The 19,754-nt window shown below is 38.8% G+C and overlaps 1 protein-coding gene across 3 annotated transcripts in view; it reads right to left on the reverse strand.

Annotated features, from left to right (window-relative positions):
• Window positions 1–19,754, reverse strand: part of mms22l (MMS22-like, DNA repair protein) — a 65,815-nt gene that overhangs the window by 8,011 nt on the left and 38,050 nt on the right. For all 3 annotated transcript variants that reach the window (XM_088625866.1, XM_088625867.1, XM_088625865.1), the window contains exons 14-17: window positions 6,318–6,511; window positions 5,476–5,626; window positions 1,557–1,696; window positions 967–1,109 (exon numbers count right to left, since the gene is read on the reverse strand). In XM_088625866.1, coding sequence (XP_088481992.1) covers window positions 967–1,109; window positions 1,557–1,696; window positions 5,476–5,626; window positions 6,318–6,511 — 628 coding nt within the window. The remainder of the gene's footprint in view (window positions 1–966; window positions 1,110–1,556; window positions 1,697–5,475; window positions 5,627–6,317; window positions 6,512–19,754) is intronic.

Raw genomic sequence — 19,754 nt, forward strand, 5'->3', positions numbered from 1 at the left:
TTTGCCCTTTTCAGTAATACTACTCTTCAGAAAGTAAAAAGTACTACTTTCAAAGTAGAGCAGTAACTTCTGGAAAAGTCCTTTCCCCCACTTTCTGTTGCAGCAGGAGGTCCAGATTAGAGCCATCATCAAGAAAGAGTACTAAGTTTTGAATTTAGAAGAATGGTCGAAAAAGAAGGGACTAGTTTGCAAAATGTCCCTAGATCTATACATTCAAGGTACATACATACAAGGTACCAACACTGGGCCCCTGTCTGCAAGAGGTCAGATTCAAACTGTGAAGATCGTCTAAGTGGCTCCTTTGAAGAACAGGATTTTTAGAAGCAGAATGTATAATATCCCAACTGTTGTCTTAGAAAACTGAGGCAGAATGGTAGTGCAGTTCCTGTGTCGGTATGTCCTGACTGTGTTTGCATGGGTTTCCTCCCACAGTCCTTAGACATACTGGTAGGTTAATTGGCTCCTGAGTAAACTGGCCCTGATATTAGGATGTGAGTGTTTGTGTCTGTGGTTGCCCTGCTTTGGACTGGCATCCCTTCCAGGGTGAATCCAGTCTTGCGCCCAGTGCTTCCTGGCACAGGCTCTGATCCACCATGATCCTGAACTAGATAAGTGGTTATTGAAAGTGATATGATGTTGTTTAAGAAAATTATTTAATCTTCAACATTCCAGTCCATATTCCAAATAAAATCTGCTGGTAAGAGTTTGTATGAAGCCTACTTCCACATTTTCTGCAAGCCACTGAAAACAGCATTAATAATTTCTCTACAAGACAGTGTAATCATTTTTATAGCATTTCTAAAACACTTCCTGAGATTAACACAACAATAACAAGTAAAACATTAATGAGATACATTTACTTCCAAGTGGTACTCTTCTAAAATTCCAAGAGCAGTTTGTTAAGTTTGCTGAAAGGAACACAGGGAAACAGTTTCAATGTCTCATCACACCCTCTTTATGGGATACCTTAATAAAAAGGGAGAGAGCAGGTCTGGGCTCCAGCTTGATAGCCGGCTGCTCTATTTGTGCTCTCTGGAGTAGCGATTCCATTTCAGGCAATTTAAATATCAGTCTAGTAAGCTCTGATAGCTGACCACTATTTCCCTTCCCTGTAAAAGAAAACAAGAAAACAGAACCATCATTACAATAAAACTACACACAAGCAGAGGAGCAGGATGGTGGGCTGGTCATTATAATTATTGTCATCACTGCTATCATGCAAATTTTCAAAAGCTCGTTTGTAAAGATAAAACATTTGATATACTTTCAAATGCTAAAGAAGAATAGCTGTAGGTATCAGCAGAAATAATATTCACATGCCCAAGGTATTTGGTAAGGAAGCATTCATTTGAAATCAGTACAAAATATACGGCACATCTCTCCTAAAACAGAATTTTAAAAACTACACTAAACAAAGAATTCAACATTAGTTTAAACAATTCAATAAACATAAATGACTAGATTTAAAGTTTATTTAAAAGCTTCTTCAAAGAATCACCTTTTCTTTATATTGCCTAGAGAGCTGAAATCGACATAAAAAGAGATGTGTTTCTTACCAGCGCGACTGGTATCAGCACTATCAGAACCAGAAGCTGTCCTGTTGACATAGAGCTGGAGGACACAGCGGAACCAGGAGCGAATAGAGAGGGCCTGGAAAGAACTGGTCCCAGACCCACAGCCAGATTCTACCAATGCACTGGAGACAGACAGGAGGAACTTTGAAATTTGTGTCAACATAGAATTCCAAGAAGAAATTGGTAGGACTGTACCAAATGGAAAGATGTTATTACTCACTTTTCTAAAGGTCAACTGATAAGGGAAATAAGTAAGAAAAGTTAAAAAATAAGTTTTAAAGGCTAACACTGTACAGCTTTTCATGTGCACACAGCGCAAATCATATCCTCAAATGTGATTTGTTCTGAGCTACTCTTAACATTATTTTCAATGGGCAATAGATCAGATCACCATCCAAAGAGCCAAGCTAATCACCCAAAGGAAAACAGCCTTCATTCGTATAGTAAGTCACAAATTCAAAAATAGAACTTTATAATATGGTTAAAAAATATCATGGAGATCCCAAGAACAAAATATATAGTATACAGTATGTGCAGGGCCAGAATCTCAATGAAGCATGCAAAACCTGAAGAGCCAGTTGTCGGATCGAACTCCCATCTACCCTGTCACGGCAAGCTAATACCGTGGAGACACAGCTTTTCCATTCCATCCGGGAAAAAAAAAGGTTTGGAATAAAATCAGAATACCACTATAACTCTGCAATCTAGAGGAGCAGTCTCTACTTGCATTGCGGCAGGGCACTAATTCCAAAGGGACTCTGTCTTTAAAGGGAGAATCGCTTCACATAGTGGGTTTACTCCTCAAAAGGTACCCTATGTAGACGTCCAAAACCATTTCCATTACCCTCGGGTGGCACCCTTCGTTTTCATTTGGGCCCCATTCAGTCAGAACAGCGGTTAGGGGCTGAATGATGACGAGATGGACTGTATGCAATAACAAAGCGCGAGTCTGTACCCAGAGCACAAGTTTTGTTCAGGGGTCCACTAGGACCAGGACATAGCATCTGTGGAGAACGGTAAGGAATTTCTGGCATGAGTACGAGACTTCAATCAGACTACACCTGTGCAATACAGGATGTTTAGTTCAGCTGCGGACTCATAATTGCAGCTTTGAATATGCAAAAGACAAGTGGCAAAACCTACGTCATGAATGACAGCCAATGATACTACTTATCTTGCGGGGCTGTGCCAGGTGTAAAGACAAACAGGACTGCCTGTAGGGTCCAATGTTTGTCCAGTGACTCTGGAAAGTCAGACTCTTGAGTCTGGTGAATAAAAAGACTCAGTAGTATAAAATCTAGAGGTGTAAGGAGAATACAAGTGCCAGACAAATGACCACATAGCTTGGCTCCCAAGGCTCAGATGCTGAACATAAAGAACATAGCAAGGACTGCACCATACACCTTGACAAAGTCTGGGACGTTAGTGACAACCAAAAAAAATGGCACAGAATTCAAGAGTCCATGTCAAAAGCAAAACTCTTGTGGTGCTCTGTACAATGGGGACATGGAAGTCATGTTCTTCAGATGGATGGAAGAAAACCAGTCCCCTAACAGGAACAACTGGAGGAGCCAGTGACAGATGCAGTACTTGAGCTACTACCTGAGTTCAAAGCACTACTGACCTTGACAACCGTCATCGCCTGGAGTCTAAGGCTGACAATGGGAGGGGGAGGAAAGTGGTGGCAAGGCTGAACTGGAGATGCAGGAGGAAGGAAGAAGATGCAACTATAACATCAATATGACACAACTGTAGAAAAAGCCTGGTGCAGTGATGGATCAATGGTGGGATATATCTGTGAAGGAGCTCTGAGCCTATGGGGTTGGTTCTGAAGAAGGGTAACAGTCCACCCAAGCCAACAAGGTTATTCATGTGAACACAACATCAGACTCTCCATCTTGTCATGCCTGATGTCACCAGAAAAGTGATGAAAAGCAAACACATGCTCAGAAGAAGATAGAGGCATTGCCCATTTGGTAATAGGAGCATTCCACCTTGAAAGGGACAGGTACTGCACATTTGCGGCAGTACTGCAGCAGAAAAAGAGAAATAATTCTTGGCAGCGATGCTCTAGACGTTCGATGAGATGTTGGAATCCAGTCTCTTTTGCAGATGAATTCAATGGATCCACCATAACAGAATAAATGGTGCCCATTAAATTTATTTTGCCGTGGGATCTTTACAAACTAATTTATTTTAACATTTTAGTGCTTTAAATAATGATATCTGCTTCAGAGTTTTTCCTCTGGTCTTGCCTGTTTGTTTTACGCCATGATTGGGAAATCAGTTTACTTGTGGTTTTTGTACGTGTACATTATTGTAACTATCTTTATGTGTAAAACATAGCTGCTTGGTGCTCAGTGATGTGATGCCCATTTAATATTGGTGTATTAACTGTGCTAAAATATTGACCAATGATGCCTTGACACAAAATCCACGCACTGTGCAACTAGCTGTTTTACTATTTTCAGATACTTAAAAAAAAAAAACTTTGATGAAGTTACTGAGAAGACAGCTACATTTATCTTTATATTGCGTTCAGAAAATGATTATAGGTTCCTTATGTAACAGGACGGAGTGGTGCCACTGTGGTTAAGGATCTGTGCATATGGCTGGAAGGTTGCCGGTTCAAATCACGCGGCTGGCAGAGGAATCCTACTCCGTTGGGCCCCTGAGAAAGGCCCTTAACCCCAGGTGCTCCAGGGGCGCCGTATAAAATGGCGGACCCCGTGCTCTGACCCCAAGCTTCTCTCTCCCCGTCTGTGTGCCTATATGTGTCATGGAGAGAAAGCTGAGGTATGCAAAAAGACAAATTCCTAATGCAAGAAACTGTATATGGCTAATAAAATGATCTCTCTTATCTCTCTCTCTAATATATTTTCCCCGTATATATAAGACTTCAGCCATATATACTGGTATACCCCTACTTTGTTCAGAATCTATAAAGATGGGAAATTCACTGGCAATAATCTAGTCTAATATACATGTACATTTTGGGGGAAGATCAATTTAACAGAAAATATCAAATCTGGACAGAGTGGAATTTTTCAAATACTTTCACATATTGTTGACAACAGCCTGCCTAATTTTACAAGAAGAAGCTCAAACGGAGACCCTTATCAATTTACACATTCTAAAATATAACCACTGGAATAAAAATAACTTTCTAAATAATTAAATGAAATGTTATTTGGGAGGATTGGTATTTACTTGTGTTGCTACTGTATAAGCGCTACAGTTTTGAAAACATATTGCCATTGTATGTTATTAGATGGTAGACCCATGTGATGTAACGTGAAGCTCCAAAACGTATTTGGCTTTTTGTGTCATTTAGTAGACACATTTACTGCACAGGGAGAATGTGTAAATTAGGCAGAGGCATGATTTAATTCAAATTGTCATAACACGGTTTGTTGTTAGTGCTGGTTTTGAACCTTGGAAAAAAACTTTTGAAAAGACATGCAATCTTGTTTGGCAATTAACACATTTTAATAGGTTTTTGTTCATTTTAAGTGATACCTGGGAACATAAAACATTTTAAATCTGGAAATATTTTTTCCAACAAATATAAATTGCACTAGCCATTTGAATGTATGTAATCAGCAGGGGACAAGTTAAGGGCTACATTTCTTCAGACAAAAGTCAAGATGCCAGAAGAGTAAGACAGCAGCTTTTCTGCAGGTCAGTTTTGGAATGTTGCTTGGGCAAAGGACAGTATTTCAAGCCAGCATGACAGCAAATGATTTGTCCTGTGAAAGATTCTTTATTAAGATGCTGTCTTAACAGTGGTTTGGACTAAGACTTAGATCACTATATCCCTATACTTTATATACAGTATATAGCTCTAGAATAGGATCATAATAAACAATTTAAAGACAATTAAATCATTTTAAAGACAAACCTGTTTTGAATTAGATGGCTGAGGTATCTGGTGACGAGCTGCGTGTTTAACATCTCATCCCATCCGAAGTTTTGCATCATGGCCAGGACTGGCTGGGGCTGGAGCTCTGAGGGAGCAGAGCTGGGCAAGTCCATCGCCAACAGCGAGAAACCTGAGACAGGAGCGACAGCTGTCAGTTCTGCATGTGGAGGTAAAAATGCAAAATACCTCCCATGTTAGAACCCACCCAAGTCAGCTGATAACCGTATGAATAAGCAGGATAATTATCTGTGATTTATTCTACATAATGTACGTCAAATACCTTTTGAGATTTTAAGTTTCTAAAAAGTTTTGAAAGCAGCCATTGTTAACATGTATACCTTCATTACTTATTATAAAACCAGAATATTTTCAAAAATAAATGTCTCAAAAACATAAGAATTAACTTGAATTTAGTTCCTGGTTTTAAACTTGGTTTGTGGAAGTGCGTAACTACAGTCCTGGAATCATTACTTCCTTAGTTTAATAGGGATATAGGTATTGAGCTGAAGAATTGAAGGAATGATTAGTTTTTGTCTCCTCAAATAAATCAAAATGATAATTGAAAAACTTATGGTAAGGTTTTTATGCTCAATCCCAGTCGTTAGAAATACGACGTACTAAGATTAAATGAGCTTCAATTCCATTTTAAAAAGGTGAATATCAAATGGCCCTTCGGAAAGAAAATCGGAAAGAAACATAATAAATGTTGACACATGTTGTTGAGAGCTGTTGTCATGCAAACAGCTCTCTTGTGTCCTTGGTGCGGGCTGCTTTGTGAAAGGCAAGGCTGTGCTTTTTTTCCCAGAGTGTCTTAAACTGACCTGCAGCAGTATCAGCAAGCTGGGGAGGAGGTGTCTGTGACAGCCTCAGGCTCTTTAGAAAGTGAAAAAAATTCCCCCACAGTGCACTGGCAATGGCTAGGTGGCGCTCTTTAGCCACAAATGGAGTAGGAGCATTCTGGACTGCAGCCGTGTGGCTCTGCTGAAGTGACTGGGCTGAGCGCTTGTAAACACTCCTGTAGGAGAAACAAAGAAAAAAAGGATGAAAGTTTTGGCATGTAAAATACAGCTGAATAAGCTTTTCTGTCGTTTTCCTGTCAGCATTTCTTATATGGCATGTGTGTACTGCTACTTCCACAGCTTGAGAAACCTATCTATTCTAAATACAATTCAACAAAGCATTTGACTATACAAAACAAGCAAACAAACAAATCAATAAAAAGGCTCCCTAACTAGGGGGTGTCCTTAATAGAGGTTCACCTTTTTCCTTGAGAAGCAATCATGAACATTTTTATTTGATGAGGAAGGTGCTTATGTTGCAAGGCATTTAGCCGATTTCCAGGTTTCTAAGAAACACGAGGACTCGTGCTAAGCAGAAGCTGCCAGACTGTATATGCCTGAATTCATTCATCAGAGTGGATTGATTTTCTGGTTTTCAGTGCCCAAAGCAGATTCCCTGCTTCATATAATAGTGTATGTAAACAAATCAGTGTTCCATCACCAGGGCTGCCCTGTATTGAATTTTCTGGTTCCAAGTCACCAGTTCTTAGTTATCCAGAGCAAGATCTAACACAATGTATCCCTTGGTAGCTCATATAAAGTGCACTGTGTAGCTTTTAACTCTGTCAAACTGCAGTTTTCATTCATATCTCCATACATTGTTAAAAAATCCACGCAATCCTGGTAAGATGACCCAGAACCTGTCCCAGAAACACAAGGTGCAAAGCAGGACTACACATCCTGGATGGAACGCCAGTCCGTTATAGGATGCACACACATGTGGGAATAATTTGGAAAAGCAAATCTGTAATTATTTAGTAGCAATGGAAACGGCTAATCGCACAAGTCTAGGCTTTTGTAGAGCATTAGAAAGGGCATTTTCAATAGAATTTTCATTTGCAAATCAGTAACGAGTTAGCTAAGCTGACACAGTGTTGCAAGCCACCAATATGGAAAATTGACATATGAGAAACAAAGCCTGATATGAATGTGTAAAACTGGATAACGATGCATAAGAACAGTTTTATGGAAGACAGAGCAACTGCTTGAATGTCTTATCTGAGCTCATAATCTAATGATTCATATATATGCATTTTCATAATTGTTTCTCAGTCTAGTCTTGTTAACTTGGCTTTACGCTGATCTTGCTGGGATTTGTGGTATGTGCACCTCACAGGGGCTTGCTGGAAATAGCAGCAAGGCTAGTAAGTCAGGTTTAAATCCTCCTTTTTAAGACATGTGGCTGACAAGGACTCCCTCTGGACATGTATTTATGGACGTATGTGTATGTATAAAATAAATAGGGAAAATCCAGCAGTCTACAAATATTTATTGTGCTTGCCAACAAGAACCAGTGCAGATGAGCCCTGACTACCCACAGTAATCCCCCAGTCTCATTTGCGTATTGTGTAGAACAACAATTCAAACCTATCTACAGCAAACACAACAATTCAAACTAAAGCACTAGTAGCCCTGGACACACTACTAAAGCCAGTTAATGTAGCACATCAAAACAATCAGACTTTAACAATCCCTTTCAGTAAAAGTAGCCAGGGAATTCACAATCCCACAAAAAATTATATACTTTTTGTCAACACTGGTATGCACATTTTTGTCTGATCTATTTGATCATTGTATTTAAGACTTTTTTTTTCAGCATGATACAATGATTTTACTGATAAATTCCCAAATCATAAAAAATTCATTGTTTGTAGGATATAAGCAATGCACATATAGAAGAGAGTCTGAAATGCAAGCCGGGGAAAAGTGGGGAGGCCATCAGAGAGGTGTTAATCCCCGAAATTGGATTCTGAGCCTCCTGTTTATGTTGCCTACCCTGCTGTTTATGATGTTACGTGGTCTTGATCCCTTATCCCTGGACAGAAAAAAAGTAAGAGCAAGGCTGGAAGCCACACAGTGTGAATGTAAACAGCAGCTCTCAAAACCAATTATTTCTACAAGTGACACGTTAGTCACAGCATTTCTGTACCTTGCTGCATCAGCAGAGCATGGCCGATATCTGGCATGGGAATCCTGAGTCTACACCAGTTATCTACAGTACATGCCCAGTGCACCTGACATAAGGGTCTCTCCAACATGTGATCTGACTATGCTAGCCAATCCTTTCTTTAAGAAATGAATGCGGTCATTAACATACAACTATGGATAAAACACTAATAAAAAAACAACTGCGGGAGACTTGGGAGTGTTTTATTGAATTTGCTATTTTCATAAATCAGGGCTTTTATTCAACTCCCTCTTGGCTAGCTAAAACTCCTGAGGTGCATGGCATATATATGCCAGGAGAAACACCTGAATGGTCAAACAGAAATCTTAATCTGTATATGACAGTAAAAATGAGATGCCTGCCAAAATTAGCCCATCTGAAATAAGATGCCAAAATCTGAAATAATTAATGTTTTTCAAGAAATTGAAATCAGAAATCTGCAAGAATGCCAAGAGCAGCTCTTGACCCAGGATTTAAAAGCACCTGTGCTTCCTACAGACATAAAAGCAATGAAAACACAGAAATACACCTCATTCCCAATGCTGAGGTGTAGCCAATGCACTATCAAGTGTCACATCCCATACCTGAAAGAGATGAAAAGGGCAGTCTATGGAGGAAATGTACACAGGCACCTTTTTTTTTCCTATTACCACCATCTTGAAGCAAGACGAGATGTTTTGGAAAAAAGAAAGGAACTGGAACTAGAGAGAAATAAAATTTCCCAGTACAACAATATACTTTTTATTAGCTGTATTTTTTTAATAAATGTAACTGCCTGAATAAAAAAAAAAGTATAGCAACCAGGATATTTATCACCCCTTGGTGTCCATAAAATAGGTTTAAATAAAGCAGAAAGAAAAATTTAAAACAACATAAGAAATGAATCACTGCCATTGTTTAATTCACCCAACACATAAATTAAAACAACTCCTGTGTTCATTATGTTCACTAAACATGCTGGGGGAAGGGATAATAATCCTTGTTTGTGACCAAGTCGGCTGGGGCTGAGGTACTGTACTGCTGATGCTGTCAAGCCCACTGGGGCTGCACACTCAGCAGCTTGGGGGGGAGTTCAACCAGCTCTGCCCAGAAGCAGCTAGCTGACTTGAGCTCCGCCACCACAATCACCAGGACAGGAGGTGAACCGTGGCAGAAACTCTCAAAGGAGCATGGACAGCAGAGAAGCCGTAGTCACAGAAGGCTAAGAATATGTACAGGTGAGAGAGCTGTGCCCTCGATCCCCATACATCACTCAAACAATCACAGGGCTAGGCTAATGAAGGTTTTTCACTAAACCGCCATGTGATTTTCAAATGCCTAAGACTTCCAAACCCCTAGACGACAGCAGATGAAAGCCTTTAGAAAACTATAAAGGCCTGGTGGAAGTTGTGTTACAGCAAAAATTACACCAACAGTAACAGACCAGCGATAATGGATTCCTGACAATTTGCTCAAAAATGTGTTGTGTGTCAAAATCAATGCAGAGGTCTTAATCTTAGCAAGTTGTCTCTATAGTAAAATTATGTTCCTGACAAGGTGATTGGTCGCATTGGTTTGGCCGCCATCTTGGATTTGGTGAAAACTACCTGTATGCCTTCACTGCATAAAACAAACAAAAAAGTAGTATCAGTAATATTTGACAAGACTGATCATGGCAAGCTGCTAACTTAAAAAAAAACAGTTGTAATGAGCCAATCAATTTGAAGATCTGAATACAATGCATACATTTCAAATTACCTCTCAGTGGTATATCTTGTGCTAGATTCATGAAAATGTGTGTGATCTGGATATGGATCTGCAGTGATTGTGGAAAGGGCATATTATTGATCATATAATGAGGTCACACGGTGTGACTTCCCTATGTGAGAACTGAGGAGTGTTGCTCAATTTTCCACAAAAAATCTTTAAAACCAATGAATGAACAGATCTGAAACTTGCACAACGTCACCTCATTCCTAACTTGTGGAGGGCAAAGAAATATCAGATTATGGTTTCTCTGAATACATTTGGCCAATTGGAACAAATCTTTGTCCTGAGAGGGAGCTTGTCTAATCTCTGTATACTGTTCCAATTATGTCTGCATTACAAAGCATGCCTTGAGCCTATGAGCTAATCAATTTTCAAATATGCTTAACATACATTTATTTACCTATGTTGCAATGTACATGTACAGTAGAATGTTTTTGGCTTGTGAGCAATGCCAGATAAATAGTAGACTATAGGAATAACATCCCACTAAATAACCAAATAAAGATAATGGTTCATAGGATTTTGTAGCCATTAACAAGGCCTTCTGGTTAAATGAAAAATGTCCAAAAAGTGGGCCACAAACAAGGAACTCTCTTCTGCTATAAGAAAACTACTTCCCATGTCCAGAGACAGAGAATCTTCCTAAAAATCACAAATAAAAATTAAGACTCTTTGCAGAGTGCAGATAAGTGATGAATATATATACACACATACACAGAGCAACCTATGCAGTATTTACTCTATGAAAATGTCCATATGACATTTGACCCTTCTAACAGGTCAAACATTTGTGTTTGAATTACTTAGAGGTTCATGGTTTTTCCAGGACAGAACATACAGTACAGAGAGTCATACATATACAATGACAGGAGACTGAAACTATTTATGAACTAAATGGTTTAATTATTTTATTAGCTATGTGACTGTAGTACTTCAAACCCCCTTCCAAATTAATGAATACATAACCGTACTTTCAAATGAAAACTAATGGGATGAGAACAGCAGGCACTGTTACACAAAGGGCTGTGGGAGTCTGGAAAAAGCAACCTAGCCATGTTTTTAAGTTGGTACCCTGGCTTCTTTCAAAAAACAGCTGTATATTTGGAATCAACCATTTCATTTCTCTAGTGCCCTCGGACTTTGCTATTGCCAAACAGTCAATGAATTCAGCTCACCACTTTCAACCCTTGTGCCAGCACTGGAAAGATGAAGCAAATGCACATGCCTCCTCCTAAATATGTTGAGCTTGTCATTTTTTGACATTTTTTAGGAGACTTGTATTGCCGGTAATTGTGACTGCATCAAATTTGGGACTGTATTTCTTCCTGACAACACTATGATATGGCAAATTCACAGGGACCCAGCATAAGGTGTACTTCGAAGTAGCGGTTTTATTATGCTCAGATGGGAGGTCCACAGAGATCATCAGTCTTGTCTATAAATAAGCTAATACAATACATAAGCAAACACACTCCTTGTTCGTCGGCCATAGCTGTGATTAATTGCATTATTAAAAGGAATTATCTGTTGCATATAATTCAAAGCTGGAGAGAAACATGAGTTTTTTAGAGCAAGAACGTACCTATCCAATCTAGCAGAGGAAAAACAGTTAAGTAAGACCGAGGCATATGCGTAGCTTCACTAGATATCCAGATATCTTATCCTGAGACGTTGTGGCATGAATTCAATAACTCACTCAATTTTCTTTGATTCCACTAGTTCCATTTCTGCTACTTAATCTAATTTGGAAGTTGTGAGTTTCTAGAGGTTTAATAGAGATATGTCTGCAGGGAATCAATGTTCTCAGTGAGAAAAAAGACATTAACAAATTTGTCTAGGAGAGCAGGTTGGGAGGTATTACAGCATCAGACTGATAAACTAAATAACACGCTTATTAAAAACAATCTGTATGAAAGCGCTATCATTCCCATTTCCATTTATCTTCTGGTCAACGCAATTGAGAATCTTCATTAATGCACAGGCAGGATTATTGCATTTGCACATTCTATAAGCGGTAATGCTGTTTCTTAGTTGTTTGAAAGACAATAATATATGATGCAGTAACTCGTTCTTGTTTTTTGCTAGGCAGTTGTTATTTGGGCAAATAACATTTTACATTATTTTTGCCTAAACAAAAAAAAATCTAATGTTCCTGAAGGGATGTCTTTGCTTATATTTATATTTGATTTACTGTGCAAATCACAAACAGAAAGTCATGGAAATATCTGATACAGTTAAGTACTCACTTCTGATTGTACTGATTACTGTTTTTTATGCGCAACAAATGTAATACATTTAACGTTTTATAGTAACAGAATACAAACAGACCTTACATGGACCTTTTTTCGAGCTTTGGTGTTGGACATCTTCACAAAACTGAAAGAATCGTGGCTCAGCAGTAGTATCACTGTATTTAAATCCTGTGGTGCTGATGTTTCAGCTATGGAGAAGCTGTTTAAGCAGAATCTAAGATGCCGTGAAGATAATGACCCAAAAAATCACCCTGAATGAACGTTAATGTCGGTGAATTATTATTTCCTTGTAAAACTAATTTGCGAACATTAACAACTAATTTCTGTAATAAATGCATACTTCTGCATTGAAACTAAGGTGTTCCTATAAATGTGTGCACCAATGTACTCTACACCCCCTAATTAAAAACGCAATTGTGGATCGAATCACAATAATGCCACATTCACCGTGGGCCACAGAATCATTGATCTGCTCCAGAATTCTTTTCTTAAATGTCAGAAATTACAGTGGAGTATTGGTCCGACATACAACACCACTTCATCAGGATGTGTTCCAGCCAGCGCAGACGCAAGAGAAAGGGCAGAATGTGACAGGTGAGACGTGACAATATGACCCCCCCAGCCCCCCCATTTCACTGGGCAGAACTCCAGATTTCAGATGGCAGAAATCTTTGGCTGCCATTGCACTGCATTAAGTGGAGTGTCCAGAAAAGTTCTATATAAGTGTAAGGAATTATTAATTATTATTAACAGTTTAGTACAGTATAGTGAGACACTATCCCCCCATCCCTGAAACAAATGAATGCAGGGCAGAACAAACATGATTTAGCCTCACATCACCAGCAGGAAATTATTCAGTGTAGGTTGAATTCATTCAAGGAAAGGAGAGTGGCCCCCTATATGATATTTACCCACCTGTCTATGCCCCAACTCTTCCATGAAATGATGGCCATGTTGTTGATTTTTAAAAATTGGTGGTTTGCAACAGATGACTGAGATGAGAATCTTGAGAACAGCAAATGCAGACTTACTGCCCTGTATTTTCTGCACATTTTACATACTTAAACCCAGAAATCTTTGTTTTTGTTGGTTCGATTCGCTATACAAGAACCCGGATGAGCATATGCATCAAAATAAAAATCCACGACAAGAATTAGATTTTCTGCAGACAGGATATCAGTAAGGTATACAGCATTAACATAAAAACTACACTATTCCATTTTAATAACTTTAGGAACCACATCAGTGCTTTCAAGATGGAAATAAAACCAAAAGCAAACATTTTCTAAACCGTTTCTTCAAATATGCAACTGATCACAACTTAAGTTCTACCACCAGAAAATCCCTTCTCTGCGTCTGAAGAGCAGATGTGAAATATGTACATCTCTTGCCAACTGATTAGTTTTATTAGTAGTAGTTGCCGTGCAGAGATCCGCACGCTTTGGGGATTGACAACGGGAGGCTCGCTGGGGTACAGATCAATACGGGGTTGCAGGCTGAAGACTGCAAGGGGCTGGCTGCTCTGTCAGTCACAGCAGCTCACTTGGAATCCTCTAACTCTCCAGCACTGAGGAGGATTAGCCTGCAAGCACGGCGCTGGCGGATGATGCTCGGTAAACAGTCTCGGTTGCAAACCCCTCAGGAAGCGCAAAGCCACACTAGTTGGCATTAGCCCAGATAAGCTGCTGAACGAGCTGTAATCTTATTTAGGCCTGAGCTGATCCTCCTGTCCTTTCATTCCAGAGGATGAAAGCAAACCACTGAGGAGGCTGCCAGGGGTGAGCGTAACCCCAGCTCGCTGGGTTCCTTGTGCATTTCAGACACTCTGCTCCTTCCAGCGAGGCTGCATCTAATCTAGTTTGAGCTGAGACAATCGATTACAGTCTGAATTCATTAGCACCGTTATTACAGCGGAATGGGGCTTTCACACCTATCAGGTTAGATTTTACAAGACAACATTTGAATCCTACATTTAATCTTGTTTTACTGGAAACTGGATTCTTGTAAACAGCCTTTGTGGTACATATAGAGCACACATATTTATAAACATACACTAGGATACATTTCCAGTACAGGCACAACGTTTTGTGCAACCATTACACCCCCCCCTTCAACCGTCCATTACAGTTCAGGAATCTATTTTTTAAAATCAATCCGTTTTCAAATTGTCTTTGAACAGTTGACTTGGACCATTGTCAGAGCAGCTACAAACAGCACAATCTAAGCACGGGAATTCAATGTCCTGGCCAATACAGTATGTCAAGGTGTGGATGTTTCAGCTGAGTGAATCCCAGTCTATTATTTTGAATTAAAAGCTAAAAAACGTATGCGGAGCAAAATAACGCTTTTATTGAAGTCATTTGAGGGTGCTCACAGGAACAGCAATTTTCACATGGAGACAATGATGACAGAATTCATACTCCAAACGGTTGAAGAGGGTCTGATTTTCCAACTCGTTTAAACAGAAGCCTATTTCTCAAAATCGCCCGGTTAGCCTACAGGTTACTGCATTTCAATACTTGAAATGAGCAAGTAGTTAGGATTTGCAGAAGTGGTCAACATACTGTAAACATTATCAAGAATCTCAGTCAACAAAGGAGAAGACTGGACTGTGTGTGTGTGTGTGTGTGTGTGTGTGTGTGTGTGTGTATTAATGTAATGCAATCCTGGCAAATGGGTCCTAAGGAATAAGGTCCCATCAGGACACGACTTTAAGCTCTGGCAGTACAGTGAGCAATTTCACCAGAGAAAGGTGGGAACAACAAAATAGACGGCACTGCCATGCACCTGCAACTCCCAGACCCCATACAGGAGGTCCCAGTTATACATACTGTACCTACTGGGGGTTGTGGGAACAGTGGTCAGTGTTAATAAGCCTATCATTTAATTCTTCCTGGAACAAGACCCTATGCATTTCTAGCTCCATAATCCCACAACTACCCAGGGTGTCAGACCCCCAAAGTTTTCATGCGGCTCATGCCTGCGATACCGCCCCTCCCCCACACCTCAGCAGAACACACACACACACAGACAACACCATTAGAGTGAATGAGCATTTACATGAACAATTAGCATAAATTAACTATTTGCATAAAGTCCAGTCCTTCTTTCCATCTTCAAGGACCTTGGCTACTGCACAATAAAAATACTGTAGTTACAGACCAAAGCAGGGAAAACAACAGAAAAAGGCTGCTAGCTATAGATACACATCAACACACACTGGCTGTTATAATTCAGACAATATCAGCATACATAGACAGAAGTGTATTAATTTTACTACTAAAACCACGTTCTTTGCCAAGACTGAGTTTTAGGGACGTCATAGAACCTGTTTATACAAAATATCCTTTATACAAACAAAATTCATGTTCTGATTCATATCAACAGAAAACACAAACCATAAACTTGCATGAATGAAGATTTGTTATAGACACAGGTAACATATGGATATATTCATTTCTATATCACATTCCTTTGCAACATTAAATAAGCTGTCAAAGACATTTGTTTTAATGGATGAATTACATCTTTATATACAGTAAGACAATTTAGATTGAAAGCAAGTACTGAAATACAATAAATGCATATACAGTAATAAAACAGCTGTGTAAATGTAGTGATTGTCCAGCTTAGTCCATCTGAACATGGATTGGGGAAACATCAAGAAACCCAAGAAGACTACCCATCTGAAGCCCTCTTTTTGAAAAGTCAATGTTTACCACTTGATACTGGATACTAAATCCAAAGGCAACTGACTTCAGATTTTAACACCAAATCCTCAAAATATTAAAGAAAACAGTTTTCAGGATCTGAACTCACTGTTCAGAGTGCACAAGACTTTGTGCAGGTGAAGAGATGGTCATAAACGTATAGAATGGACAGTTCAGACCATTTAATAAAGTGTCAAATAAAACCGAGCGTGTTTGAGTTGCAGAAATGAAGTCAGTGGGGACAACACCAGCTTTATGATTTTGTTCTGAAACAGAGGCCTAAGCCTGTACTCCCTCCAGTAAAACAGACAAGTATTCACAAGACGGTTTGAGATTGTTGCACCACTGCATGTAAAAGAAGTAGACAGTACAAACTGGTGATGCAGCCAGCCTTCTACCTGAATCATGCCTAATTATGCATTAATAAGGCGACATAATGATTCATTTTTTACACCTCAAGAGCCCTCAACATAAAGACAAACTACACCAAAATTTAGCATTGGTGATCCTCTTCCTACAACAATGGAATTTCTTTACTGACATACTAAATCATGTTATGTAGTAAACGGCACCAAAACACACTGGCATTATTTTGGGAAAACACAGATCGATTAAAGTATATCAGTAGTTCATGCTGATTCTTCTGTTTTTGGCAGCTTTGCTATAACGTTTCCAGGTGCCCCCATTTCTTTGACCATCACAGTTTTCCAGTGAGCTGATCTCCACACGCAAAGATTTGATGAAGGTTAAAGACACGAAGCGGTCAAAAATCTACAAGACACCGTGGTTGATCAAACACATCACGGGCCGCAGCAGGCAAAGCAAATCCTCTCCCTCCTGCCATTCATACAGCGCCCCAGACTTGCTAATCTCATTCATCAAGTTTTCATGTTTATTGCTATTAGTTTCTAAGTTGTCTTAATTTAATTCGAGTCAAAATCATTTTTCAATCAGGAACTGTTTGTTTGTCCTGTTTGTTCAAGTGCTTTACCCCCAGAATTCATGTACAGTAAACATAAAAATTTATGTTGCTATAAATATTAGCTGCAGAAACAGAACTTCCATAAATCTACATTATGAAGAAAAAAATCAAAGCATTTAGACTACCATCAGTACGGCAGCTGAGTCACTACTGTCAAAAGGTCAATCTTATTGGGGGGAAAAAGATACTTAGAAAATAAGAACTTATGTTATAAACCTAGATTTTACAAATATTCACAGCATCTTATTTACAGCTATATCTCAAGACCTCGCCTGGGCATTTTTCAAAGGTGAAGTGGTGTTCTTTGGAGCACCTGCAGGTCCTTTGCGTTCACTTGTTAATTTGCCCACCACTTTGGTCAAAGTCTATTTTGTCATCACCTGGCCATAGAACTTTTTTCCACAACTTGTCTGGCTCGTCTTTGTACTTCTGGTCATATTCTGAGTCATGGGTGAACTTGCGTGGCCACCTCTGGAATGGTCTCTCTCGTCTTTATTCATGAAGTAACTGATGATCACAGCAGCAGAAAATGTTGAAGCTCATAGAAACAATTTGCTTATTTAGAACAAAATGCTTCCACTCTTATTGTGCGGCACCTCATCACACATCAGGACAACGACCCCACATATATGGCCAGTGTTCATCAGAAGGAAACAGAAAAATACTGCAGAACAAAATGAAGTTAAAACACCCAAGAATAGAGAAATATTCAAAGTTGTATCTAAGCATCTGAAAAGATTACACAGAGTTTGGTGAGCTCAGTGGGTCACAGATGTCAAACGGTGAGATACAGTAAGCTGCCAATTTAACTTTTATGCAGCAATTTCTTTTATCTGAATGTGTCCCAATATGGTCACTGGAAATCACCGATATTAACACAAAGCACTCTTTCCAATATGATCAAATGTATGAATGGAACTGGTCACAAAATAAAACTTAAATAATATTGTAATTATCATTCACATTATTTTTAAGATCACAAATACAAAATTGCTTGGCAGTAAAGCAAAAATGACAGTTTTGGCTTTGCTTGGTTAAAACCTTTGGAGGGAAAAGTACTACTATGCTGGAACAAACAGGCTCTGTATTTAACAGAGCATTAGGCCATGAAGTTGGAAAACAAGTCTGTTTTGGGTTGATTACTTTCTATTCGTATAATTATAAATATCTCATTACATTTTTGAAGTATTAAATTCAATACACGTGCAAAGCTTTTAAAAGCTTTGGAGTATAAATCAGAGAAATTAAATGTGATGAAGAAAAAATTTAAAATGAACGATACTATTGACTGATGCCCATTATCTACTGCAGATCATATAAAACTACAAAGTATAGCCACCTTCTGTGTTTGTTTCCAAGCAAAAAGTACCCTGTGGCTCCAAGGGCCAGAAATAATTGATTGGCGAGAATCTGACGACCCTGGAATAGATAAAATTTCCCTTTAACAGAACTAAATACATCAAGATCCTACTGTGATATTATTAGAGTAGAACTCTGTTAGGGGTGTCAGGCTCTGTTGTAGGTCTGAGACAAAGACACATGTAATGAATAGTTTCATATAAATTAGTCCTCTATTATTTTGAAACCTTTGTTGCTCTCAGTGATTTGCCATTTTAGATTTATCTCGAAGATGTAAAGGGTTCTCCAGTCTTAATTAGTTAATAATACTAAAAGTGATACGTATCTGGAGTCTAATTCTTCTAATATTTGCAAAATCATCTCTCCCTAATGATGATAATACCATGATAGTAAATTGCAGAACTGTGTAATTATACTTTAATTGTATCGTGAAAAATGCATTAATCACAAAATATAAGTACTGTGGAAGGAATTATAATAATTCAGTAAAACAAATTTAAGCTAGCTAAATAGGTCATTGCGACTTAAACGCAACAGGAGACCTTTGGGAATCTATCAGTTAACGGCTATTTATGTGCAAATGAGTGCCCTCCAACCCAAAAATCTGGGCCAGTAAAAGGGTATTAAAAAGTTAACGAGAAGCTGTGTTACAGAGCTGAGACAAAAAATTAAAGGACCCAGTGCAAATGGATGGATTAATTCCAGTGCCTGCATTATTTCAAAGGTATTATGAGAAAAGAAAAATGTACAAAATCAATTTTGCAAGCATGAGCTTTAGTTCCTCTGAGTTTTAGTGAATGTTACCCTCCCTTCCCATTTAACCATTCCCTGTATGCTCTATTTTTGGATTTGTCCGTGTTAATTGCTTTCAGAGCTGCACTGTGCAGCTTGCTCTTCATAATTATACAAAGGCATCAAGGAATGCCTACATTGTAATGTCAGACATCAGAGCAACACACTGAAAAGGATCCTTATGTTAAGATATTTCATGAGATGCCATTCCAAACTATCATAACAACCTCAGCCTTAGTGGTGAGAAAAAAAATAAAATTAGAAGCAGGAAACTCTTTCTGAAGGCTTATATTTTAAAAAGGTGTGAATAAGACAACTGAACAATGTTTTGTCTTAAACAAATTACAGTCTTTAAATTGATTTATCAAGAATTATCAAGAACCAGCAGGGAAAATAGTTTTTATTACA

The sequence above is a fragment of the Lepisosteus platostomus genome, chromosome 3 (genome assembly GCF_059453375.1).
Source record: "Lepisosteus platostomus isolate fLepPlt1 chromosome 3, fLepPlt1.hap1, whole genome shotgun sequence".
In the NCBI taxonomy this organism is placed as follows: Eukaryota; Metazoa; Chordata; class Actinopteri; order Semionotiformes; family Lepisosteidae; genus Lepisosteus; species Lepisosteus platostomus.